At 42.4% G+C, this 27,824-nt stretch overlaps 1 protein-coding gene across 1 annotated transcript in view; it reads right to left on the bottom strand.

The window, feature by feature from the left end:
* The window catches only part of si:dkey-112m2.1 (transmembrane protein 132C), a 241,789-nt gene that overhangs the window by 130,316 nt on the left and 83,649 nt on the right, over window positions 1-27,824 (bottom strand). The window contains exon 3 of the mRNA XM_011481983.4: window positions 4,331-5,255. Within this exon, the coding sequence (XP_011480285.1) occupies window positions 4,331-5,255 (925 nt within the window). The remainder of the gene's footprint in view (window positions 1-4,330; window positions 5,256-27,824) is intronic.

The raw sequence follows: 27,824 nt of genomic DNA, 5'->3' as shown, positions 1-27,824 counted from the left end.
GAATCACCTGGATAAAATTTGATGTCAGATTTCCAACTTTAACTATAACAGCAAGTCCTAAAGTATTACAATCATTCATGCATTGTGGATATTACATAAACAATTTTTCTGTCATAAACTCAGGAAAATATAAAAGCCCAAGCAACTTTGTTTTTGAAAAAAATGTTGTCTGATCTCTAAAGGCAAAAAATAGAAAATCTATAAATTAAAATTATAAACATGCGACAGAGTTTTAGGGCCACAGTGGGGAAAAGTATGATGGAGGATGATTTTTTTTCTTGTCTCCTTACTTAATGGAAAAAAAGTGCAAATGGCAACATTAAAGTCGAAATGGCAACATTCAAGTTGAAATGCTGAGATTAAAGTCGAAATAAAGTTTTGAGAAAAAAGTCGATTTGTTATTCGAGAGAAGAAAAGCTGAGTCTTTAAGAATAATTCAGTCTTCGCAAAACATAGTGACTATGTCTGTAAAGCAAAGTTGGAGTTCAGAGACACGTTTGAGTGAAGAGGACCGCAACTTTATTTTTCCCATTCATTCACATACCATAACAAGTCCATTTGTTTCCTAACGTCATTAACCTGTAATGCGCAGATCCCCAACGGAGAAGAGGGGGGGTAACACTGTTTACCTTTCTGCAAACGTCCCGTTTTAACAGAAAACATCGAAGATGAATGAAAACAGTCTGTTATATTAGCATTATAACGTTGAAAATGCCAAACAGTGCGCCTCCGCAGATGGAAGCATCACACAAACATAGAGATCTTGTCTTTGGTGGAGGAAGAAAGGATTGAAGTGGTCAGCTGCAGTGATACCAACGGCTTCAATAACGGGCTGCAGAGATCCTGCAAGCTACCCATCAATAAATAAATAAAACATTAATTAATCGTAAAAAAAAGACTCTGCTTTACTTCTCTCAAAGTAACTTTATTTTGACTTTTATCTTGCAATTTCAATTTTCTTTTCCTGTAAGTGGGGGGGGGGGGGGGGGGAAAGGTTCCTCCAGAATTTTTTTTCTCACCTTGGCCCTAAAACGCCATTGTATAAACAGGATCTATGATTTGGTATTTTATTGTCGAGAAGAGCTTTATCCATTGTGAGTTCTTGGGGAAGACCCTTTGCGCTACGGACCAATTATGTGGCCATAAGGGGACCAAAGTCTGGGTCTCCCTGTGCCGGTCCCCAGCCCAGATAAAATAGAGGGTTGTGTCAGAGAGGCTTATGGCGTAAAAACTCTCTGCCAAACCAAAATGTGCGGATCAGTGAAAGCTGAATCGCTGTGGCAACCACTGAAGGGATATGTTGAAAGATGAACAACTTTATTGTCAATATGTCAAATGGAAGTGTAAAATCATTCTATTTTAATTATTTCTTTTGCTTTTCAGCTTATCCTGTTAGGGGTAGCCACATCAAGTCGGATTTCTCTGATTTGCACATTGGGTTTGTCTGAGAGTTCTTATGCCGGATACCCTTCCTGACATAACACAGTATTTTCAAGGCACAAGGAGACCCAGATAGACAACAACGCCTAAGGTCCCACAGTGGATTAATTTTTTTAGCTCACTGCGTGCTCTGGGAAGAGAACCCAAGTTTTCTGCATGACCCACACTAAGCCAACCGAGGCATCCAACAGCTCCTGGAAGCGTAAATTCATCCTATTTTCTGTTAAACAAAGGTTTGGCTCAGAGATGTCACTTTTTTAAAGTACAATTTAGGTTTTGACCTTTCAAAGCTGCAAAGGACTGCCTTTGCTATAAAAAGAGGCTCCAGTTGGGACAAAATGATTTAGCATGTGAGGCTACTTTAATAAATCAACAAAACAGAACATTTTCACAATTAAAGGAACGATTCCAAACCTCAAATCCAATCTGTTTTAGCTGAGCTTCATGTTGAAATGGCGCAAAACCCACATTTAGGATGTGGATTACCTTATTTATTCATTCTGTGGTCACTCGCTAGAGCGCAGTTCATCTTTCAAGGCCCCGCAGTTTCTGGATTTTTTATTGTGTCATTTTGTATGCTTTTTTTTTATTGTTTAGTGTGTTCTGCATCTTGGTTGGTTGTAGACCATTGTAAGTCAATCTCCTCCATGCCAGGTCTCCTGTACAGTACAGAATGTGTTCAGCTCACCAACTTTACACCAATCTTTGATCGTGAGCAAATCTTTGGTTTCATTTTACAATACTTAACTTATTGCTTTCTATGATGGTTAGAACTTTGAGAGTTTAAAGTAGAGACAAAAGTGTGTAATTGTTCATGTCTGTCTGAATAAAGTGTGTATTGAGGGGTTTTACAGTCTTGAAACATCTAGAATAATTGTAAAAATGAATACTTTGTGGATTTTGCCTGTTACAGGTTATTCTTAGAACTCAACTTTCACAATTACCAATGGACCACTGGAAATCACATAAGCCCCTTTTGATTTACATTGTAACAGGTCACTCAAAAAGGAGAATAATGGCCTAATGGTTGAAGATACAAATTTGTAATTCACTGGAAATCTACATGGACCAGATGGTCTGCAATGTCTACCCAAATGGACTTCACTGTGGTTTCTTCCAGCAAGACCCTTCAGCCCATTGTTAATTTATACAGGGGTTAGACCTCTTCCTTTTCTATGAACATAAGATTGTTTTTAAAAAAAAAAAAGCTCAACATTCTAGTGATCAACTCTTTATTTCTTGGTAAAATTACCACGATGTATGACACAGAGTAAATTTCCTCCAGTGATATGTTTCATCATTTCATCCAAAACTAAGTTTTTGTTTTTATCAATGGAGTCATCACAGAGCCTTTATTGCTCCTCACAAGACAAGATTTAGTAAACTTACTACAAGCAGCAGTTTTTGATTTAATCATAGTCCTTCAAGTTTTCTGTAAAGCTAGTGAAGTAGTCCACAGTTAGTTCCTCGAAGTACCTCTCCTGATGCTCTGCTGCATGTCATTTTTAGAATGCACATCAAAACAACAAGAAAGTTGACTCAACATTTTGTTTATACAAAATGTGACAAGATAATTATCAAGACTGAAAGAAAGGTGTAAAAGACTGTGGTGAGAACTTCTCTGTTAGAGAGTCTGAGAAAGAGACAGGAGGCAGAGCTGGAGGTAGCAGAATGGAACATGTTTTTTTTTTTCGGAGTGATGGACGGGATCAGAAATGAATCAGAGGAACAGCTCATCACAGATGTTTTGGAAATAAATGCAGGGTTCAGGTGGTTGACCAGGTCAGCCAATGATGGATGGGTTGTTGGTTCAATCCCTGCTCCCCCAGTCAGCTACTATGTCCTTGGGCAAAACACCTCCCTGCCTCCAGTGTTGTTCCACTGGTGTGTGGATGTGTATAAGTGTCCCGGTGATGGTCAGAGGGGCCATAGACGTGCACTGGCAGCCACACCTCTGTCAGTCAATCCCAGGACAGCTGTGGCTACATCAGTAGCTTACCATCACCAAGTATGAAAGACAAGTACATGAATAATGGACACACACGGCAACAATATTGGAGATATTGTTGATCTTGTTTGTAAAAGGAGGCTGAGGTTGGAGCTACCAGAAAGGAGACCTTAAAAGTGACCTAAGAAAAGGTTCATGGATGTAGAAAAAGAGGACATAATGGAGGTTGGTATGAGTGAGGATGCGGAGGATAGGGTTAGATAGAGATACTGTATATGATTTGCTGTGGTGAATCTTATAGAGAGAAGCCAAAAGGCAAAGACTGGATGTGAACATTTTACATTAATATAGACTGAAGTCTAGAAAAAAGAAAAAGGTGTTTAAGCATCTAAACTGTCAGTCGCAGTAACAATTTACAAAGTATATAAGTGTTACAGGATAGATACCCTTTTTATGTCATTTAGCACAAACAAATTTCATGATTAAATTGACATAATCTCAGCAGGAGGTTAGTGAGTTACTGATCTGAGAGAGGTCAAAGCAGGGTATGCTGCACAGGAACACCCACAGTCTCGTTGACAGGTTATGTTTTTTGGTTAATTGGCAGAAAAGATCAAGTTAATTTACCCAACCACAGCTGGTAGAGTAGGAGCATAAAGCCAGCAGTGTCGAGAGATTCCTGAATGTTGTGGAAAATTAGAAGGTTTTCAGGCTCATGCATATTCAGATCTCTAGTGCCAGATGTTAATCACTGATTGTGGGTTATTTGGATTTTACAAACTGCTACAAGTAATGTTTCCAAACAACAGCAGCACCTGCTGATGGAGGGGAAGAGGCAGTAATGGAGAGATTGACACCTGTTCTTCGAACTGCGATCCTTTGGATCAAAATGAAAACATTTGCACATTAGAACCGCTGAGTAAACTCAGGAGGCAGACTCACCTAAGGGTGAAAATATGTACTGACGAAAATGTGGAGAGGGCCAGAAAGGTTGAAATGGTTTCCCTCTGCTTGATGGGTTTGGAAGGAGCCATCACCACAAAGTTATTGTCCAGCTTCAACTCTGACAAGGGCTGGAAGAGCCTGACACTTCCAATCCGCTGCATGGGTGTATGTCCCGCAAAGTAGGCCATGGGTCTCTGAGGTTCTGTATGAACCGAGCTACCCTTTCTTGAATCCTCTGAACTACAGTCTCCGCTGTCTGTGCTTTGAACAATGTAGTAGAGCTCCACGGGTGTGCCCTGAACCTGCTCGGACACCTTCTGCCTGCCAGGCCTCACAGTGGGTGGACTGAACCAGCTGGCCAAAGGCTCCAACTCTGCAACACATATCCCCAGCTCCCCTTTAAGCTTGCACGTCCCACGCACTTCTTGGGTCTCATGAAAGGCAAACATCCGGACACAGGGTAATTTATGGGCAGTGCTGTAATCATCCCAGTCTCTGCCAGCGATGTAGAACAACACCTGAACCTTAGGCCAGCTCGGGTGAATCTGCTCGCTGATGATGTAGGTGTGGACCTTCCAGTTAAATGTAAACAGAGGCGATGAAGATGCCGGTGTTGGCACTGACGATGAAGTGAAGGGTGGTGTGTTGAATGGCCCAGGCAGCGTTTGTAGCATCTCAAGTGGAACAGGTTGCTGGACAGACAACGGTCCATAGCTAGCATTGACAAAGGGCATCTGTCTGGCCTGATGGATGAAGAAGGACTCAGTCCGGGCTTGCAGGCTAGAGTTCCTCATTATGTCCTGGTTTGCCTCAAGTAAGAAGAACGCTGACTCTGCATTGAGGATCTGGTAGCTGACAGGAAGATACATGGGAGTGGGGCCGTACCTCTGCAGGCCATCCAGGATTACCTTGCTGTCCACCACTGCAAGAAAGAAGAATGACAAAACCTCATCAAGTTGTTCCTGAAGCCTGGAAGAGTTTTGTAACTTTGCACTTGTTGCTGCATGAAATGGATGAGATATGACAAGCCTCTCAATAGACCAAGATACTGACACACAATAGAAAAGATTGAAAAAAATACCCAATACAAAGTCAATAAAAAGCTGGACAATGACTCTTCACGTCTAACACAACATTTATATTCATAGGCTGTAACCTAAGGCAATCATATCTACAGTCAGTTCCAGCAATGAATGTTAAATAGCTTGTTGGACAAATTTCCATACGATATCACTTTCACGAGCCACTGCTTTTAAAAGATTTTATTAAAATCAATTCAAAAGACTGGCGTCTTTTTCGGTCACTGGCTTATCAGACTTGTCCACGTTCTCAGTTTTCTTTATTATGAGGAAGTAACTCAATTTAATGTTGTTCTCTCTCAAAGTCAACCCCCTTTTTCTTAGACCTTATCTCTATTTTGCTGCATTCCTCTGCCTGACAATAAAGGCCTGTGCTCAGACTGACCACATCCAACTCAGTCACTCAATTGAGTTTTTTTCTATGTGGAGGAATCAGAAGGAGATAAGACATTTACACTGCTGCTAACACATCAGACAGTCACACACACACATCACACAAACAAAGAGAAAAAACTGCACACCAAACCTTTTGGTAGGGTCATGTTATTGGTGTCTTTATATCAACCAGAACTAACAGATAATCAGTTCTTAGTTATTTTTATCCAAAGGGACACACCTGTATGTAGCTTCAGGTATAGGCTTACCAATTTAACAAATAAATAAATAAAAGTTAAAAAAATCATTCCCCATAGAGCCATTTCAAGCAAATATGTTCTCACCCTGTGAAAATTTCCAGTGAAGGGTTTTTGATACAAAATTATAGTTTTTCATACTTTTATCCAACATTTTTGATACTTTTTTTCTTTTATTAACACATTTTGCCTGAAACCAGTAGGAGGGGGTGGTTTTTTTAAAAAAAAAACTTACTTGAGTGCTTTTCCACTGAATGACAAAGATATCAATTATCTTTCTGGCAGGAATTGGGGGGAGAATAGTACCAGCCACTTAAAACATATATTGTGCCCTTGAGCATATAAACTGTTAAAACTATGACGGACTCGTCTTTTTCTCCCTTGGTATGGACCCCACACAGGGAACACCACTGGGGCTATATTGTATTGTATCTTACTGGGCGTTGCTCATCTTTATTACGACCCAGAGAGGTCAGCACAGCTTTGATCCAACTTTTCATTAAAAGGACTAAATTCTAAACACTTTTTTGGCACTTTCCTTCTCATCAATGAACACACAGAGTCTAGTAAGGGCAACTTCACACTAGCTACTTTACAAAGTAGTATTCACATACTACAGCAAAAGGACTAAAACTGTGTTCTTGGCTTGCACTAATATACTTTCTAAATTCTGTAAACCAAACAAAAGCCTTGCCATTGTTTTAAGTACATTGGCTGGCATCTGCAAAGACTCGCAACACATTATGTAATCCTAAATATGACACTGAATTATTAGCACTGGCAGCATTATCAGTTTTGAAATTCCACAGTAAGAAAAGTAATAACAAAAGTTTACTTTAAAGCTACTTTTTCCATTCAGATCTAGTTGAAAGCAATGACCACTAAGGGATATAGAAGAAACAAAGCATAAAACTTAAAGGCAAGTGACATATGCACCCTCCAGTTCCCTTTGCTGCACCTCTAAACTAACACCTGAAGTGTTTTTAGATCTTTCAATAGCTGCCTAACACTTTCTTTTTTGACACTGTATATCTGCAGTTAATCTTTCCAAGTTATGTTGTTTCAAATAAAAACAAAAATAATATACAATCTTCTGTACCCCTTTTTTAATCTTTGTAATAATTTCAGTTGCTTGAAGTCCAGTACAATCTCAGATCACAGCCGTCCATTTACACCAGGCCTCGCTGGAATTTAAAAACTGCCTCCAACCCGCCCTCTCCCCATCCTGTAAATCCTTGGTACCACTTCTGTCTCTTCACCATCAAGCATGAAGCTTCATATATTTGGGCTGATGGAGAGACCCATTAGAGCTCATTGATTTTCTGCCCTGAATCCCGCATTCTGTGGGAGACATAGCTTGGTAGTGATTTGTGACAGTCGAGAGCAATGGCTGGCTCTGTGGATGGGCAGAACACGTCATGAGAGCAGCACTTCAAAAACAAAACGCACTAAAGAGTTAACCCATCCACTTAATATAAAATGTATGAGCCGGTCCTTGTGTAAAATGATTAAAAGTGAAGCCCTCTCTTCCACTAACTAAGCAAGAGTAATGCAAATGATACAGTCATGAAGAAGAGTGACAGAGAATGGACTCTGGTTCTGGATTTTTCCTGCAGTGTGGATTTAGATCTTAAACTTGATAGATATTTGCTTCTATACGGACATTTATAATAGTTAAACACAACAACAACAACAACAAAGATTTGTTTTTCTTATATATCTACTACTGCAAGAAATTTGTTCAAATATATATTTGTTTTTTATTCTCCTTATAATTAGGAATATAAAATCTTAAAGATTTATTTCGTTGAAAATTGTGTTTTTGGTGTTTTTAACAGGTTCTTGTGGCATTTCTCTCTTCATACACAAGTATATGTGGAAAAGGTGGGAAAATTTGTTGTCTTTATGAAAAATGTTTACAGACGTATCATGAATGACGCACATTGAAGTCACGGAAAAAAGTACAAATAAACCACGCAAAGAACACGTTAATCAACGTAGAACATGAACTGTGTGCGATTATTGCGCTGTTTATATGTAATTCATTACTGATTTTTGCATCAATTTAACGATAAATGTGCAACATATCTTCTTCTTTCTCTTTCGGCTTTTCCCATCAGGGGTCGCCACAGCGAATCATCGTTTTCCACCTCACTCTGTCATGGACATCTTCTACCCTAACATTAGCCATCTTCATGTCCTCTGTTAAGACATCCATATATCTCCTCTTTGGCCGTCCTCTTGCCCTCCAGCCAGGCAGCTCCATCTCCAACATCCTTCTACCAATACATCCACTGTCCCTCCTCTGAACATGTCCAAACCATCTCAGTCTGGCTTCTCTGACTTTGTCGCTAACACAGGCAACATGAGCCGTCCCTCTGATGTACTCGTTCCTTATCCTGTCTAACCTGGTCACTCCTAAGGAGAACCTCAACATCTTCATCTCCGCTACCTCCATCTCAGCCTCTTGTCTCTGTCTCACTGCTACCGTCTCTAACCCATAGAGCAGAGCTGGTCTCACCACTGTCTTGTACACCTTTCCTTTGAGTCTTGCTGCAACATATACACAATACAAAAGTTACACATCAGTGGTACATGAGTAAAAAGTCTCTAAGATATACGTGGAACGGTCGCGGAAAGCCATACATTTGCATATCCATCTAGCAAAAATCACGCACAAATGCACAAGTCACATAATATTTGCATATAAACTATATAAAATACACATGAACTGCATTTTTGACAACTCAAAACCAAATTCACATAAAGACCAATTGGCCAAAACCAAAAAAAAATGTTTGCTAAAAATGTCTTTTAATTATAATTAAAAGACCACTGGGAGCGCTTTTAAAAAAGATCAAAAGATTATCGGAGTGGGACTTTAAATCGATGCCTCACTCCACAGCGATGAAAATGTGCTGGCTGCCCACATGAAAAACACCCACAATGTTGATTCTAATTAAATACCTCTTTCTTCTTAATAATGTTTTGCATTAATACAAAATACTACTTTCTGAAAACTATGATACTGGTATGAGTCAAGAATGAAAATAAAAAAGAAATCATGAATATGAATTGGTGGTGCTGCACCCCATAGAAGTGCTTAGCACATACTTATGTTAAATATCCTAAACTTTCAAAGTCTCACATTCTGTACTGAGCCTGGTGGAGAAGCAAAGGCTGTGCAGTTTCACTAAGACCAAGTTCCCCATGTACGTCCTTTTGACAGCAGGAGGATGTTTTCCCCTCAAAAAGTGGCAAAGCCGAGACCGATGTCAAAAGGAGAGCCAGTGCCTATGCTGCAGATGTTGGATCATGCTTACGGCGGAGGGAGAGGATTTTTCCGTAGATCCTTCCCAGTGGGGGACGTGACGCGCTGTCCTAGTTTCCACTCACTATGACATAGATGGAACTAAATATCTCATTACTACAGAAAAATAAATGTAGCAATTTGTAACTTCTGATTTAGAATACTTCCCTCTTCATGACACAAACGGGACGACGTAAATAGAGAGGATAAGCCAGTTTGATTTGTGGCTAGGAGTTGCCCTTGAATTTCATGTCTGCAGCTTCTATACTTGTAAATCATGTCTGCAGAACTGTTGCTGCAAATGAAAAAGGGAATGATTTGTGCAGATAACTTAACCTTTCCTGTAAATCGTGGCTGCAAACTCTGGCAGAGAATCTTTTGCTCACTGATGACCCTTAAAGATGTTGAGTTTCAACTCAACGAGACGTCAACTGAATCCTGAATTCACGGTTTAAACCCATGACATTCTATCCGAGCCAAGAGTCTTCTATTCACATTTGGTTCAACATTTTACTGTAATATGGCCATGCCAACCAAAAACCAGCAACCTTTTTTTAAACTGCCTCAAAATTGTATTAAAGTATTACAATCTTCAAGACAGCTTTGCGGTTTTAGATCAAGCCACATCCTGTAATCACCTGACTTATCCCTAGCAACTCAAGTAAAATTTAATCCAAGAAATATAATCCCTTCATCCTGTCTCCCCTTTCCTCCTCCTCTTCTTTCTATCCCATCTCTATCCTCCATGTGTGCATCTAGCAGCCTCTTCCTGATCTATCAAGATTCCTGTCTTGAGAGAAATGTCAGTTGAGCAGATTTTCTTCCATGTGTCTTAAACAGAAGTCTTAAATGTAAAAAGAGCGAAAGACAAAAGATGAAAGGGAAGCTGAGGTGTTCAGCGACTATTTTCTTTTAAAAGAACCATCAGTGACGTCTTGCAGCAAGAAAGAGAGCCTCAACTTTGCAGGCAGTCCTCCAACTGGTATGGAAAAAAAAAGGTTTCATTCACCTCCCTCCAACTTTTTCCGATAGATAAGGCTTTTGCTGGAGAAAACAACCACAAACACCTGCTGACTGAAATAGCAGACAGTTCAAATCTGCAACCAGTCCATTTGTCCGTCCATTTATTTATTTATTTTTTTTAATTTTTTTTAACTTGTCCTGTCCAACAGCTAGGCAGACAGATGAGAGCTGAGGGCCTCTTGTGTTGGACATATTTTACTTTAACAAGAGGGGTTATTAATCTTCAGACAAACCAAAGGTATGTCTGAATAAACCCCTTTTGTAATTGAGGCCAAACTTTATTAATTTCAATCATGTCTGAAAATCTTTGGTGTTGGACCGGACGGAAAAGGAAAGAGGGGAAGAGGAGAGAGGGATGTTAGAGAGGGGGGGGGGTAGGAGGGTGATAATAGGAGGGGAAGGGGGGTAAGACCATGAAGCAGCATAAAGCAATACGTTTACTGGTTGTTAATCATTATGGTAAGGTTCAAATGTAGTACAAAAAGGGCGGGGCCTATCCACACAAACACTCAAATTTTATAAACACACCTGCTAGCCGCAAAAATGTCCACCTGTCGACATGTACACAAAACAGATAGTGTTCACACGCATACTTATGCCTTAAAACCAACTAGTGTGAAATATTTCAGTCATTCAATCATGCAAACTGTTAGTGCAAAGGTGAGCTAACACCTGTGCTCAGGTGAGTGTTTATGTTCTTCTAAAATGGATGGTGGAACGTGACAAGAAGGAGGGAGAGTGCCCAGCCATCCCCACCCCAAGACCCCCACCGCAGCAGCAGCGGCAGCCGAAATCCCCCCAACGCCACACGGGAACCGGCAGGGAACAACCGCTGCCCGGGCGACCAAGCCCGCCACCCAGGCCAGGGCCAGCAGGACCGCCGCAAGGCCCCCAGAGCCAGAGAGCAGGGAGGCACGGAGGGAAAGAGAGCGCCGCCCCAGCCCAACCAGGAGAGCAGCCCCCCCGCCGCGCCGGGAGCGCCCAACGCAGGGCCCCACCGGAGAAGGACGCCCACAGCCACAGACGAGCACCCCACCACCACCCAGGAGTTCCGGGCATCCCCCCGCCCCTACCCCAGGTACGAGCCAGGACCCCCCAAGGGAGACCCGCTCCGCACTCCAGGCAGCCATCCACCCGGCCCACGGTTGGTCCAGGGAGGAGCAAGGCAGGGGCCCGCCGCCCCCGCCCAGGAGGGGGGAACCCCGGGGAAAAAAGAGGGCCCACAAGGGGTGTTATAAATATGGCCCGACCAGGCTCGGCCATGTTGGAAGTTTGGCGGGGCCCAGCGCTCAGGGGCAAGGACCAGGACCCACCCCCCAGGGACACGAAAACCCCCGGCTCAGGTGTAATATGAACCCCCCCACCGTGCGGAGAGAGCACCGCCGGGCCCAGGGAGCCAGCACCCAAGGGACACGGCCGCCATCGCCAAGGGGCCCGCACCCCCCACCAGGGAAGGGGTAGGGGACAGATGGACCCAGGTCCCACCTTCCTTGCAAAATGTGTGTGCGTGTATGTGTGTTTGAAAGGGTGTGTGTGTGCATGTGTGTGTGTTTATGTTGGAATGTATATATTGAAGGGGGAGGGGTGTGTGTACTAAGGGGGGTGCAGTTAAAATTGGCAAGTAGGGCACTACTCCATGTCCGTCCATTTACTATCATCTCAAACTGTTCTGTTTTACTTCAGAAACAACCTCAAAGGAGCAAAGAAGAAGGAATGAGCAACCATTCAGGTTTTCAGCAGAGCCTGTGCCTGAACACCATAGAAACCACTGCTGTTCAAAAGTGCCTTATTATCATGAGGGAAATGTGACAGGATTGAAAAGATGTAGCCATAGTCCCTATGTTAAATTAGTGTTATCTAGATTCAAATCAGTGTGTGAGACCGAAACCTGAAAGAAAATATAAAAGCTGATGACTGTAGAATGTTTGATTTAAATGAATGAGCAGGGTACAGAATAGTTCCTCCAAAAAAACCTTTTTAATGTTCATGATAAATGTATTGGTGGGACTTTTTAATGAACCCTTCCTATTCCATTTTCTATCCACTTGATTGACAGGTGATCGTGGAATTTTCTACAGCAGCCGACTGGGACGCGTTCCTTTAGCTGTCAAGCTATGGACACACGGAGCATGTGACAACACGCTAAACATGGGTTCTTAAACACGCTTTTAGCATACGGTGTTCACAGTGGGGGAGCAGGGAGGGGCTTCTTCGTCTTTTTCTACTGTTTACTTGCCCCTGTCCGCCACCTACAGTTAGAAGAAGTGGTGCAAATCTCATGAATCTTGCCCCAGGATTTTCCTTTCACAGATCTGTTCTAAAATAAGAAAAACTTGGTGTTGTATAATTTCTCCGTCATGATCACACTTCCATTGGTTGGCAAAGAGACGCCACCATCAAATCCGAGTTCCTGATTCATCAGAGTTCAACCTGGTTTAACTTGCGACAGGTGTTCAATCGCCACGCATTTTGTATGTAGAGCCCAAAAACAGTCGTAGAAACTTGCGTCGCTACATGTAACAGCTCTGAACGCGGAAACCTGAAACACGCATGAACGCATGTTTACTTATGTAGACTTCTTATTTTAAGTAGTAAGGAAGGACCGAGCCAGTGTCCCAGGAATCACAGCACAACGGCAACAACAACTACCTCCACCACCACCACCGGTCAAAGACTTGGATCCGGCAGCACCACCACCACAACCACCTCCATCTAAGGACTCAGCTGCACCAGCATCACAACAACCACCGCCAGCTAAGCACCCAACCGCAGAACCACAACAACAACCACCAGATTTGGCCCCAGAAATACCACCGTCTGACCAGCTGTGGGCGCCCCCTGCTACATCTACTCCCAGTGAAGACTCACTTTCCTTTTCGTCCCCCCCACTTTCATCCATGGCCCTACCTAGCCATTTTGATAGCCTCATTAAGTCAGGAATTAAGATGGCTCCCCTAACACCTGTGAGCCTCACACCACACAGGAGCTCTCCTACCCCTCCAGCGCCCCCTCCTTATCCTTCACCCAAAGTCCCTCCAACACGTCCTTCATCCAAAGCCCCTCCAACACGCCCCCTCCGTCGTTCACCCAAATTCCGTCCAGCTCCCGCTCCTCCTGGTCCATCACCCACACTACCCTCAACTCGACCTCCCCTGCGCGCCTCTAGACGTGCTATCCCCCAGAGCTAGGATGAAACGGGCCCCCAGTGTCCTAGGAAAGGTTATGTCAAACTGGGGCCCTGTGATGAACAGCTTCCTTTTGGTGCTATACCTGTAGTTGCACCACGTAGAATGCAAAAAAGGGCAGTTAGACTGTCCAATCAAAGAAATCTAGTTGATATCCCTTGCAAGAAGGTTTTGACCAGTCCCAAGGAAACTAATCTCAAACTTGCTGCACTCAATGTCAGATCTTTATGCAACAAATCATTTTTAATCAATAATCTTATCTCTTCTTTTAATCTTGATTTTATGTTTTTAACTGTAACATGGCTTGACAAAAACACAGGAAACATAGTTCTAGTCGAATCAACTCCCCCCAACTACAAACATGTATCGGAAATACGAGAAAATAAAAAGGGTGGAGGCATTTCTGCACTGTTTAGAGATAATATTGCAACCCGCAGACTATAGTTTGGTGTATTTTCATCATTTGAGTATGTGTCCTTTAAGATTGAGTTAAAACAAACTCCTCCCTTACTCTGCATAGTCATGTACAAACCTCCTCAGCACAGCCAAAGTTTCATTGATGATTTCACTGAAATGCTCTCAGTTGTGTGCACAGACTTTGATGGTTTAGTCATTACAGGTGATTTTAATGTTCATGTTGATAATGTCAATGACAGAAATGCAAAAGAGCTCAATGCTGTCCTTCAAACCTTTGATCTAATTCAGCATATAAGTTGCCCCACCCACAGCAGAGGGCACACTCTGGACCTGCTCATCACAAAGGGGGTTAATATTTACAATGTCAGTGTGGTTGATGTCGCCCTCTCTGATCATTTCTGCGTATTCTTTGACCTGTCTGTTGCTCCCAAACCACCGCCTGGCCCTGCAGTTGTCCAAAGGAGACAAATAAATGAGAGTACTAGGGCACAGTTTGTAGAAATGATGAACCCTGAAAACGCCTCTGGTGCCAATGTTGATGAAATGCTGAATTCTGTTACTTCTAGCATTTTGAATGTTCTGGATGCCATTGCCCCTATGAAGGTTAAATTGAGAAAACATAGACAGAAAGCTCCCTGGAGGAACGATGATCTAGTCAGGGCACAGAAACAACAACTCCAGGTTCATTATGAAATGTATAAGGGGGAGTTACGTTGTACGCTTACAACCAGATCTTATGCAGAACAAGGGAAAGGTACTTCTCTGAAATCATTGGAAGTTGCAGCAGCAACTCTCGTGTCCTGTTCACAACAGTAAACAGATTAACTAACCCTCCAACCCAGCTACCAATAGAACTGGTTTGCACACCTAAATGTAATGAGTTTGCTGTATTTTTTAATGACAAGGTTCAGGGTATTAAAAAAGCCATCAACTCCACAACACATATAACTATCGAACGGCCACCTACTCACTCTAAGCTGACTCACTTAGTACCTGTCACTGACCAAACTGTCCAAGAGACCATAACCCGTCTGAGCTCGTCTACATGCTGCCTTGATGTTACCCACTAGATTTCTAAAGTCTGTCCTGAACAGTGTGTTGCCATCAATTAGTCAAATAGTTAACATGTCTCTTCAATCTGAAATATTTCCGGAGGCCTTAAAAACTGCAGTTATTAAACCTCTCCTGAAGAAAAGCGGTCTTGATCCCACTGTACTGAATAATTACAGACCTATCTCTAATCTGCCATTTTTAGGAAAAGTCCTTGAAAAAGTTGTCTACCAACAGCTCACTGATTTTCTCTTATTAAACAATTCATTTGATGTTTTCCAGTCAGGTTTTAGACCCCATCATAGCACAGAAACTGCTCTTATCAAGGTAACCAACGACATCCGCCTGAACACTGATGATGGCAAAGTCACTGTCTTAATCCTGCTAGACCTGAGTGCTGCCTTTGATACTGTTGATCATGGGATCCTTTTGCACAGACTCCAAGACTGGGTTGGCATCTCTGGATCTACCCTAAGTTGGCTCAAGTCTTATCTGGAAGACAGGAAATATTTTGTTGAAATTGGGAGTTGTGTCTCAGACTACATGGCCTTGACTTGTGGTGTGCCCCAGGGATCGATCCTGGGACCCCTTCTGTTCAACCTCTACATGCTGCCACTAGGGCAGTTAATACGTAGTAATAACATATCTTATCACAACTATGCAGATGATACTCAGATCTATGTGTCACTGACAACAGGTGAATATGGGCCGGTGGATTCACTCAGCCACTGCCTCCAACAGATCAGTGCGTGGATGCAGAACAAGTTTCTCCAGCTAAACTCAAACAAGACCGAAGTTATTATTTTTGGCCTTCATTCTCTGTCTCTTAAACCCTCAAATCAAGTCAGAAATCTAGGGGTAATCATGGACTCTGACCTGAACTTTAACAGCCATATCAAGTCAGTAACATCAGCTGCATTTTACCATCTGAAAAACATTGCCAAAATCAAAAACATAGTGTCAAAGCCAGACCTGGAGATACTTATTCATGCATTTGTCTCCAGTAGGTTAGACTACTGTAACGGCCTGCTCACCAGCCTCTCCAAACGAGCTGTAAAACAGCTTCAGTACATCCAGAATGCTGCTGCTCGAGTCTTGACCAGAACCAGGAAGTATGATCACATTAGTCCTGTGCTCAGGTCTCTGCACTGGCTCCCTGTACCTCAAAGAATAGACTTCAAAGCAGCTCTGCTTGTGTACAAGTCTCTCCATGGCCGAGCACCAAAGTACATCTCTGACATGTTAGTGCCATATGAACCATCTCGTACTCTGAGGACCTCAGGGGCCGGCCTCCTGTTGATTCCCAGAGTCAGAACTAAACAAGGGGAATCAGCGTTTCAATATTCTGCAGCTAAAATCTGGAACAGCCTCCCTGAAGTCGTAAGACAGGCCTCTTCTGTGTTCATGTTCAAATCTAGACTTAAAACATTTCTGGTTAGCCGTGTATTTGACTGAAAGGTCCTATCTGCACTTTCCTTTCCTTTCCGTCCTTTATTTTTAAATCAATTTTCAAATTGTTTTTTTCTTTTCTTTTAAAGTACATTTTACGTTGATTATTTCTATGATGTATTGTGATTTTAATGCATTTTTCTGTTTTGTGAAGCACCTTGAATTACTTTGTGTACTAATTGTGCTATACAAATAAACTTGCCTTGCTTAGTCGGTTGAATGTGTGTTGCCAAAGGCTGTGTGAACGTAGCTTTAGGGATGTCAGGAATCAAGGTTTGTTCAGAACCCAAATGCAGGACAAATGACCTTTTTTTTCTTATTAACATTTTGTTTTGGCAAAAACTAAAGAAATTTTATATATATATATATATATATATATATATATATATATATATATATATATATATATATATATATATATATATATATATATATATATATATATATATATATAAACTATATATAGAAACTGTTTTTAAAAAGGTATGTCAAAATCTTATTGTTTAAATCTAACTAATTTTAACATTTGAACTCACTTTTTTCAATAAACCTTATACTTTTATTCTGTTTAATCTATTTTGTCTTAAATATTTTTCTCTTTATAGGCACATTTTTACTTAAGATTTCTTTAAAATATTTTGTTAAAGGAATTGTTTGAAGCAGCCATTTTTCTTTAGTTTTCATCTCTGCATCATTGAACTCCAAAACCACATATGTCTGCTGCCCCTGTCCGTTAAACATACGCTCTATTTTTTCCCCGTCTGATCCTTGTCTTCCCGACTGGTTTGTTGTATCCCTGATTTGCCACTTTTGCTTTCTTGTTCTACGATCTTGTTGCCTTTGGATTTAATAAAGGGCCTTCGGTGCAGCATGTGCCAGCTGTCGAGTTCTGGGTCCGTGTCTTAGCTTAACTGTAAAAAGAGTTGATGTTTCTTTCACTGACAGGACGACAACCAGAACCTATTACACTTCCATTTTTTCTCCACTTATTTTGGACTATGTTTGTTCAGTGGGCACAGACAAATTGTTCTCCTTCGCACAGCAAAAAGAGAAAGCTTTGCTTGAAAAGTAGAGGGTAAAAACCTTTGGGGAGAGGTCACTTTCTGATGAGCCAAGCCGAGAAAACTGACTTTTTGTCACTTTACAACACTCAAAAGCTGGTGAACACAGCTGAGGGTTCAAAAATGCAGTTACCAAATAGAGTTGCAGAGATTTTCTTTATAACATCATCTCAATCAACTAAAAGACCAACTATATCCATCCATTAATCTTCTAAACCTACAAAATTCCTTTTCTAGGTCATGAAGTTGCTGGAGCCTATCCCAGCAAAAGGGGGGTCATCAGTTCATTGCAGGGCCAACTTATAAGTATCCAACTGGAACATAAATCATCACTAAAATACAAAAAAGTGTCACGATTTAAACCGTGGTGCAATTTAAAAGGTAATCTGTGTAAAACACATGAAACACACTGCTGTAATACTGTAAATAGTAAAGCAAGAGGAAAAAAAAAAAAAAGATTTGTATAATTTACAACAGATCAACAGAAACAGTAGAGTCAACACATATGCAGTATGGGATGCTTGACTTACTTAAGGCATTTAAACCATTTGATGTTTTTTTTAAGCACTTCATTGAATCTGCCAGCCTGTCTGACATAGACTCCCCCACCAGCCTTTTCTTGCAGTTCTTAAAAGAGCAGCAGCAAGGAAAATTCCAGGAAGGAAAAAAAAGGGAATGTTTTATTTTTTTGATGTTTAAAAAAAATAGCAGGAGATAGTAAATAGTGTCCATGCTGTTGCTGTAAAGTAGATGGAAAACAGTGTAAAGAGATTAGAAGTTGCTCCTAAAAAGCTTTACACAAAGAGCAAGCTGTGTTTTATTTAGGCGACAGCACAAAGCAGTGCAATTATAGAAAGATTTCTAACAGAGTCCACAAAACTTTGTTTTTCTCAGATTCATTGTATTTTAAAATGCATACAGGTAAACTGTTTTTATTTATCTGGAATTGCTTTCTGTGATATGCAAAATGTGCACTTTAATATTGAATATGTTGGGTCACTTCATGGAAAAAAGAAAAAAAACAGATGTTTGTTGACAAATGTTCACACCACACTTTTAGCATATAGTGTTCAAGCAGGGAGGGGCTGTTTTTTTTTTCTTTTTTGTTTAGACTATGATAATATATCCCAAAATGCCATCCTACGGCGTCCTAAATGCAAGTTTTAATCATATTCGGCAGGTGACCGTGCGTTGGCATTTGTAATCAGGAGGCGTTAGTCGTATTTTTAAATGTTGAACGGCGCTGGACGCCGCTGAGGTTTTAAGAATAAATTAAGATGAAACAGTGACCGGACTATTCTTTTACATCAGGCAGTGGCTGCTCACGCACATTTGGAGGGCGCACAGTGGCAGTCCAGCGGCAGGGGGAAGGCAGGAGCATGATGATTGACTGACAGGAGGGTCTCCAAGGATTCAAAAATCCTCTGATGATCTGTCAATTTTAGACTTTTAGACTGGGAGGCATGTTAGACATACCGGATCGGTCGAGGCCCGGGTTAACAACGACCGCCACCGATGCTGTTAACCTACAGGGTGTCGGTGGAAATTTGACTACTGTTGGTCGAAGAAAGAGGGGAGGCAGAAGGGCCCGTGGCCAGAGAGAGAAGGGAAAAGGCAGGAACATAGGTTTGAGAATAGGGACTCTTAACGTTGGCACAATGACAGGGAAAGGCAGAGAGCTGGCAGACATGATGGAGAGAAGGAAGGTAGATGTACTGTGTGTGCAGGAGACAAGGTGGAAGGGCAGCAAGGCACGTAGTATTGGAGGAGGATACAAACTGTTCTATCATGGTGTTGATAGGAAGAGAAACGGGGTAGGAGTGATTCTGAAGGGGGAGTTTGTAAACAGTGTTCTAGAGGTGAAAAGAGTCTCAGACAGGATGATGAGCCTAAAGTTAGAAATTGAAGGGGTGATGGTGAATGTAGTCAGTGGGTATGCGCCACAGGTTGGCTGTGAGTTAGAAGTGAAGGAGAGATTCTGGAGTGAGTTGGATGAGGTCATAGAGAGTATCCCCAGAGGAGAGAGAGTTGTTATTGGAGCAGACTTTAATGGACATGTTGGTGAGGGCAACAGAGGTGATGAGGAGGTGATGGGCAGGTTTGGTGTGAAGGAAAGGAATCTGGAGGGACAGATGGTGGTGGACTTTGCGAAGAGGATGGAAATGGCTGTAGTCAACACTTACTTCCAGAAGAGAGAGGAACATAGAGTGACATACAGAAGTGGAGGTAGGAGTACTCAGGTGGACTACATCCTATGTAGACGAGGTCATTTGAGAGAGGTTAATGACTGCAAAGTGGTGGTAGGAGAGAGTGTAGCCAGACAGCACCGCATGGTGGTGTGTAAGATGACTCTGGAGGTCAGGAAGAAGAAGAGAGGGAAAACAGAAAAGAAGACCAAGTGGTGGAAGCTACAGAATGAAGAAACTTGTGAGGAATTTAGGCAGAAGTTGAGACAGGTCCTGGGTGGTCAGGATGAGCTTCCAGATGACTGGGAAACTACAGCAGAAATTATCAGGGAAACAGGTAGGAAGGTGCTAGGTGTGTCATCTGGAAAGAGGAAAGACGGTAAAGAGACTTGGTGGTGGAATGAGGAAGTACAGGAATGCGTCCAGAGGAAGAGGTTGGCTAAAAGGAAGTGGGATGTAGAAAGGACTGAGGAAGGTAGACAGGAGTACAAGGAAGCGCAGCGTAGAGTGAAGAGAGAGGTGGCAAAGGCCAAACAGAAAGCTTACGATGAGCTATATGACAGGTTAGACACAAAGGAAGGAGAAAAGGACTTGTACAGGCTAGCCAGACAGAGAGACAGAGATGGGAAGGACGTGCAACAGATAAGGGTGATTAAGGACAGAGATGGAAAGGTGCTAACAACTCAGGAGAGTGTACAAAAAAGATGGAAGGAGTATTTTGAGGAGCTGATGAACGTGGAAAATGACAGGGAAAGAAGGGAGGAAGATGTGGTTGTTGTGGAGCAGGAAGTAGCAGAGATTGGAAAGGATGAGGTTAGGAAGGCTCTGAAAAGGATGAAGAGCGGAAAGGCCGTTGGTCCTGATGACCTACCTGTGGAGGTATGGAAGTGCTTAGGAGAGACAGCAGTGGAATTTCTAACGAGGTTGTTCAATAGGATTTTAGAGAGTGAGAAGATGCCTGAGGAATGGAGGAGAAGCGTTCTGGTTCCGATCTTTAAGAACAAGGGTGACACGCAGAACTGCAGCAACTATAGAGGAATAAAGTTGATGAGCCACACAATGAAGCTGTGGGAAAGAGTAGTGGAAGCCAGGCTTAGGAAGAAGGTGGAGATCTGTGAGCAGCAGTATGGTTTCATGCCCCGTAAGAGCACCACTGATGCCATTTTTGCTTTGAGAATGTTGATGGAAAAGTACAGAGAAGGTCAGAAGGAGCTGCATTGTGTGTTCGTAGATTTAGAGAAGGCGTATGACAGGGTGCCGAGGGAGGAGCTGTGGTACTGTATGAGGTCGTCTGGAGTGGCAGAGAAGTATGTCAGAGTGGTTCAGGACATGTATGAGAGAAGTATGACGGTGGTGAGATGTGCTGTAGGTCAGACAGAGGAGTTCAAGGTGGAGGTGGGACTACACCAAGGATCAGCTTTGAGTCCTTTTTTGTTTGCTATGCTGATGGACAGGCTGACAGACGAGGTAAGACAGGAATCTCCCTGGACAATGATGTTTGCGGATGACATTGTAATTTGCAGTGAGAGTAGAGAGCAGGTGGAGGAACAGCTAGAGAGGTGGAGGTTTGCTCTGGAAAGAAGAGGCATGAAGGTCAGTCGTAGTAAGACAGAATACATGTGTCTGAACGAGAGGGATCAAGGTGGAAGCATTAGGCTACAGGGGACTGAGGTGAAGAAGGTGCAGGAGTTTAAGTACTTGGGGTCAACAGTTCAGTGTGATGGGGAGTGTGGAAAAGAGGTGAAGAGGCGAGTGCAGGCAGGTTGGAGCGGGTGGAGGAAAGTGTCAGGAGTGTTGTGTGACAGAAGAGTGCCAGCAAGACTCAAAGGAAAGGTGTACAAGACAGTGGTGAGACCAGCTCTGCTCTATGGGCTAGAGACGGTAGCAGTGAGACAGAGACAAGAGGCTGAGATGGAGGTAGCGGAGATGAAGATGTTGAGGTTCTCCTTAGGAGTGACCAGGTTAGACAGGATAAGGAACGAGTACATCAGAGGGACGGCTCATGTTGCCTGTGTTAGCGACAAAGTCAGAGAAGCCAGACTGAGATGGTTTGGACATGTTCAGAGGAGGGATAGTGGATATATTGGTAGAAGGATGTTGGAGATGGAGCTGCCTGGCAGGAGGGCAAGAGGACGGCCAAAGAGGAGATATATGGATGTCTTAACAGAGGACATGAAGTTGGCTAATGTTAGGGTAGAAGATGTCCATGATAGAGTGAGGTGGAAAAGGATGATTCGCTGTGGCGACCCCTGATGGGAAAAGCCGAAAGAGAAAGAAGACTGGGAGGCATGTTGTCTAAAAATATGTAAATTTGTAAATTGACTAGATTATAATTTGTACTGAAAATCTGTGTTGCGAATGACCAGTGGTGCTAAATGGTCTGCTTTCTATATAACCCTGGGCTACCGGGCGGCGTGTAGCTGCTGGCTCTTGATTTGGACGGCCGGCGTCAGAGGAATTTACGCATTGTCCAGTCAGAGCTGCTGCAGAGATTCTACCGATGCCTTTCCATCGCACAGTGGTAGTTGTATATGTGACATTAACACTAATAGCTAAGAAGATGCTTGCGTGAAATATTAAAGTAATACAAATTTTGTGAATCTTGCTCCAGGCTTTTTCTTTCACAGCTCTATTCCGTTATAAAGACATGGTGTCATATAATTATTAATTATTAACACTGGTGAGCTGCACGGTGGCGCAGTGGTTAGCGCTCTTGCCTCACAGCAATAAGGCCCCTGGTTCAAGTCCCAGCTGGGGGACCTGCAACAGAACATTAATGGACAGTCCAAAAGCATTTCTTTAATTGTATTACTACAATAAAAATTACAACAACGTTTAACAAGGTAAAGTTTTTGCTTTTCCGGTATTAAGGGTATTCCCTCTCCGTTAAGACCACTCTAGCAAGAATGCTTCAGGACTGTTTCATGTACCGTATTTTCCGGACTATAAGTCGCACCGGAGTATAAGTCGCACCAGCCCAAAAATGCATTATAAAGTAGAAAAAAACACAGATAAGTCGCACTGGACTATAAGTCGCATTTTAACTTTCACAACCTTATATGACACAATCATAGCAGACTGTTTATCTAATAATTTCACAGTAATTTTTTCTCAAACTTATTTATTTATTCCTTTCATGAAGCATCATTGGCTAACTAATACTCTGTTTTCATCCTGTATTTGTAGAAACAGTTTTCACTTTTATTGCATTTCTGAATCTATGAAATCATTGGAAAATAGAATATTATGTTGTTAGCCTTCAAGATCTTAGTGTAAAAAAAAGTTTGCTGATTCTCTGAGTCACTTAACATCCTCTTAACACTTAACATACCTCATACATCAAATTGACCCAGAAACATCATCTCTGTTCCTCACAAATGAACATAACAGGAGGGTTAACAATGTATTTATTTCAATTTATTTCTAATATAAGTCGCTGCGGAGTATAAGTCGCACCCCTTGCCAAACTATGAAAAAAAGTGCGACTTATAGTCCGGAAAATACGGTATTTGAAATGTCCACATTAAGAAAACAGTAATTACTAACATTTAAAAAATCATACACAATTAGTTTTATATAACGTCCATTTCTGTTAGAAGCCATGTCACTGCTTTCATTGTTGTGTTTCTGGTTTTGGTCATTTGTAACAGGGTTATTTTTTTGTAATTCGGTATTTGTTTCAGGACTGTAATTTTCATGATTTGCTGTTGTGTTTTATGATTTGATGTTGTGTTTCAGTATTTGCTGTTGTGTTTCGTGATTTGCTGTTGTGTTTCATGATTTGCTGTTGTGTTTCCGTATTTGCTGATGTGTTTCAGTATTTGATGTTGTGTTTCCGTATTTGCTGTTGTGTTTCATGATTTGCTGTTGTGTTTCAGTATTTGCTGTTGTGTTTCGTGATTTGCAGTTGTGTTTCGTGATTTGCTGTTGTGTTTCGTGATTTGCTGTTGTGTTTCATGATTTGCTGTTGTGTTTCCATATTTGCTGATGTGTTTCATGATTTGATGTTGTGTTTCCGTATTTGCTAATGTGTTTCATGATTTGATGTTGTGTTTCAGTATTTGCTGTTGTGTTTCGTGATTTGCTGTTGTGTTTCATGATTTGCTGTTGTGTTTCATGATTTGCTGTTGTGTTTCAGTATTTGCTGTTGTGTTTCATGATTTGCTGTTGTGTTTCTGTATTTGCTGTTGTGTTTCGTGATTTGCTGTTGTGTTTCGTGATTTGCAGTTGTGTTTCGTGATTTGCAGTTGTGTTTCGTGATTTGCTGTTGTGTTTCGTGATTTGCTGTTGTGTTTCAGTATTTGCTGTTTTGTTTCGTGATTTGCTGTTGTGTTTCATGATTTGCTGTTGTGTTTCCGTATTTGCTGATGTGTTTCATGATTTGATGTTGTGTTTCCGTATTTGCTGATGTGTTTCATGATTTGCTGTTGTGTTTCATGATTTGATGTTGTGTTTCAGTATTTGCTGTTGTGTTTCGTGATTTGCAGTTGTGTTTCGTGATTTGCTGTTGTGTTTCATGATTTGTTGTTGTGTTTCAGTATTTGCTGTTGTGTTTCGTGATTTGTTCATTTGTACTGGCATTTGCTGTTGCTGTATCTTAAATGTAAGCGTGTCTTGCACCTCTCGGCCACCGTACTTAGACCCCCCTTCGCGATAAGGACAAACTCCTAAATTAAATGAATTAAAGGGGATGCCATCTACATGTCACTACCAAAACCAAGTCCCTGACTAAACAAGGTTCAACCTGGTTTAACTTTGAACCTAGGATGAAAGCCCATGCTTTTTATATGAAAACGGTTGTAAAAACGTGCGTGTGAACTATAGTTATGAACATGGTAGCCCAAAACGTGCATTTAGGAGTGTTTACCTGGCTATAGACTTTTAATTGACAGTGGTAGCTTGAACGCCTGTTGCCAGGGGCGGTGTAAACGTAGCTTTAAACACATGTTTTTTTTTTAAGTAGTCCATGTGAGAAAAAAAAGAATTCAAACTACATTTTTCCTGTGACGTCATTTCCGGGTGAGCTATTCCCAGTGCTAGTCGTGTGTGACTGCTGTCCTCTTGTTTGGCATTAGCCTTACTACTATTGCTTACTCTAAGGGTTATCTGGGTTAATATTCACATCTCCTTTTATTAGCGAATTCACCACTGTTAAACCGCTTGCTGTTCACTTTCTCATTTTGCTAAATAGACCACTTCTCTTTACCTAAACACCGCTAGCCTTAGCTTAAAACTTAGCATGGCCACCACTCTTTCCGCCTCTCCTCCTCTCTCCTGCCCCATGTGCCATATGTTTAGTGATGATCCTGCCTCCTTTAGTGAAGATAGCGGTAGGTGTGTTAAGTGTAGTCTTGTGTTAGACTTGAAGGCCAGGCTGGAGCAGTTAGAAGCGCGGCTCCGCACAGTGGAAGCTAAGCCGGCTAGCCAGGTCATTACTCGTAGCGCGGGCCGCGCTACCAGGGCTAACTTAGCTAGCACTCCAGCGCCCTCCCATCAGCCGGGAGACAGTCAGGGGTTTGTACCGGTTGGGAGGAAACATAGTGCTAAACGCAAAAACTTAGAGCACCCGAGACTCCACGTTAGTAATAGGTTCTCCCCCCTCAGCGACACACCCGCTGAACACTCAACTCTGGTTATAGGCTCTTCTGAAGTTAGAAACGTGGAGCTCCCAGCGGCTACAGTCAGGTGTTATCCGGGGGCCAGAGTTGGTGACATCGAGGGGAACCTTAGGATGTTAGCTCAGAGTAAGTCCAGGTTCCGTCGAGTCATGATTCACGCAGGCGGTAATGATGCCCGACGGAGACAGTCAGAGGTGGTTAAGTTAAACGTAGCTTCGGTGTGTAAACTGGCTAAGACGATGTCCGACACTGTAATTTTCTCTGGTCCCCTGCCGAACTTAGTCAGTGATGAAATGTACAGCCGCTTTTCATCATTTAACCGCTGGCTTTCTAGATGGTGCCCAGAAAACGGCGTTGGTTTTGTGGATAACTGGAGCGCGTTTTGGGGGAAGCCCGGTCTCATGCGGAGAGACGGCGTCCATCCCACCCGGGACGGTGCCGCTCTTCTTTCTAGAAACATTTCTGCTAGCCTTAGTCTGTTAACCTGACAATCCAGAGACGAGACCCGGGCGCAGAGCAGCAGTGTAAAACGCTCCTCTGAGCCTCCCTTAGGGTCAGTGCCGGTGCAAAACCCATGCAGGGAAAGTCAAGCAGGTCCGAGCTTTAGCTTATGTGCTGAAAGACAAATGAAAGGAGCGCGTCATAGAAACTTGAAAGTGACAGACAGCAGTACTCACAAGCAGAATTATGATGTAATTAAATGCGGTTTATTAAACATTAGATCCATTTCCTCCAAGTCCCTCTTAGTCAACGAGTTAATTACTGATAACAACCTTAGTCTTTTAGCCTTAACAGAAACTTGGCTCCATCAGGATGACTATGTTAGATTGAATGAAGCAACCCCCCCCCATTTATGCTAACTATCAGAAATCCAGGATTTCAGGGAAAGGAGGGGGTTTGGCAGTAATATCACAGTCTAGCTTACTTCTCAGCCCTAAAGTTAAAAATGCTTATAATTCATTTGAAAACATCATATTGTCTTTAAGGCTACGTTCACACTGCAGGCTGAAACGACCCAATTCCGAATTTTTTGCCCCTAAGCGGCCCAATTCCGATCTTTTCATGACAGTCTGAATGACACAGATCCGATCTTTTCAATTGCGACCCAGGCCCCGTGGATTTGCCGTCCTGATTCCGAATTGTAGCCGTTCTTTTCATTTGCGACCGCCGTCTGACCGGCCAGGCGACTTGATTCCGAACTGTACGTCATCGACACGCAACAAACGTCATCGTTTTGCGTTGAAGTAGGCGGGAACGAGAACGTAAACATCAACCATGGTGGACGATGCTGCTGAGATCAGTCAGGGGAAGGGAAGCGAGATCCCCGATGTGATTAATATTTGGGGTGATCGCTCTTTTCAGGCCAAACTCCAGGGCTCTTATTGCAACTGGGCGGTTTTTGAAAAAATTTCCAGCTAAATGGCAGAGCGTGGTGTTGAACCTTTACAGCTATAACTTTTTTTTTTCTTTCTCCCCTTCCGACTGTGCTCAGAAGCGCAGGGGACCCGAGGCGATCCTCCTCCTCCTCCCTGTTCTGATCCTTAGATTCTCCGGAATGGGTTAATAAAGAGTCCATAGCATTTATTTTGGGGGAAACCTTCTTTTATTACCGTTCTCCGTAACACACAACATGAATGCGCGCCCACACTGCCCCCCCCTTATTCTCTATCGCAGCACGCGCTTGCACACACGCGGGGGCGCGGCCCCAACACATACACATTCCTCTTCCACTACAGTGGGTACAGACGATCCCGACTCCAATGCCTTCTTAAAATGGGAAGATTGTAATTGTGCTGCTCCTTCGTGAAAATAAATTTAATATTTCAAAAAGAGCTCCGCTTTTGACAACACTGTTGTTAACATCCATTGTTAACGTTGGCTCCGCAAACAAGGAGTGACGTCGTTCACCGTTGAGTATTCTTCTGGCTTCTGCGCATGCGGGTCTCGTTTGGGTCGTGTCACGGTCACACTGGAGATCACAAAAGTTCGGATTTACTTGGAAATGTGAACGGTCTAGCAAACAATTCGGATTTTTTCAAAAAATCCGAATTGAGCATTAAGCCCTGCAGTGTGAACGTAGCCCAAGTCACCCAAACAGGAAAACTCCAAAACCTGTTTTACTCATAATTATTTATCGCCCCCCCGGCCCATATTCAGAATTTTTAACTGAGTTTTCCGACTTCCTATCGACTATTGTCTTACATTCTGATCAAATTATAATATTAGGGGATTTTAATATTCATGTTGATGACCCCAGTGACTGTCTAGGAAAGGCTTTTGCAGCTTTATTAGATGATGTTGGTTTCACCCAAAGTGTGAATGAACCCACTCACTGTCATAAGCACACCCTGGATCTTGTTCTAACCCATGGTATAGAGATCAGCCAGCTGAGTGTCCTTCCTCTTAACCCCATCATTTCTGATCACTTTATGATTACCTTCCAGCTTACACTGGAACATCCTTCTGCCTCAGTGAATAAGA

The sequence above is a fragment of the Oryzias latipes genome, chromosome 12 (genome assembly GCF_053564925.1).
Source record: "Oryzias latipes strain Hd-rR chromosome 12, Olatipes_Hd-rR_3.1".
Lineage (NCBI taxonomy): Eukaryota > Metazoa > Chordata > Actinopteri > Beloniformes > Adrianichthyidae > Oryzias > Oryzias latipes.
This window is presented reverse-complemented; position numbering and strand designations above follow the sequence as displayed.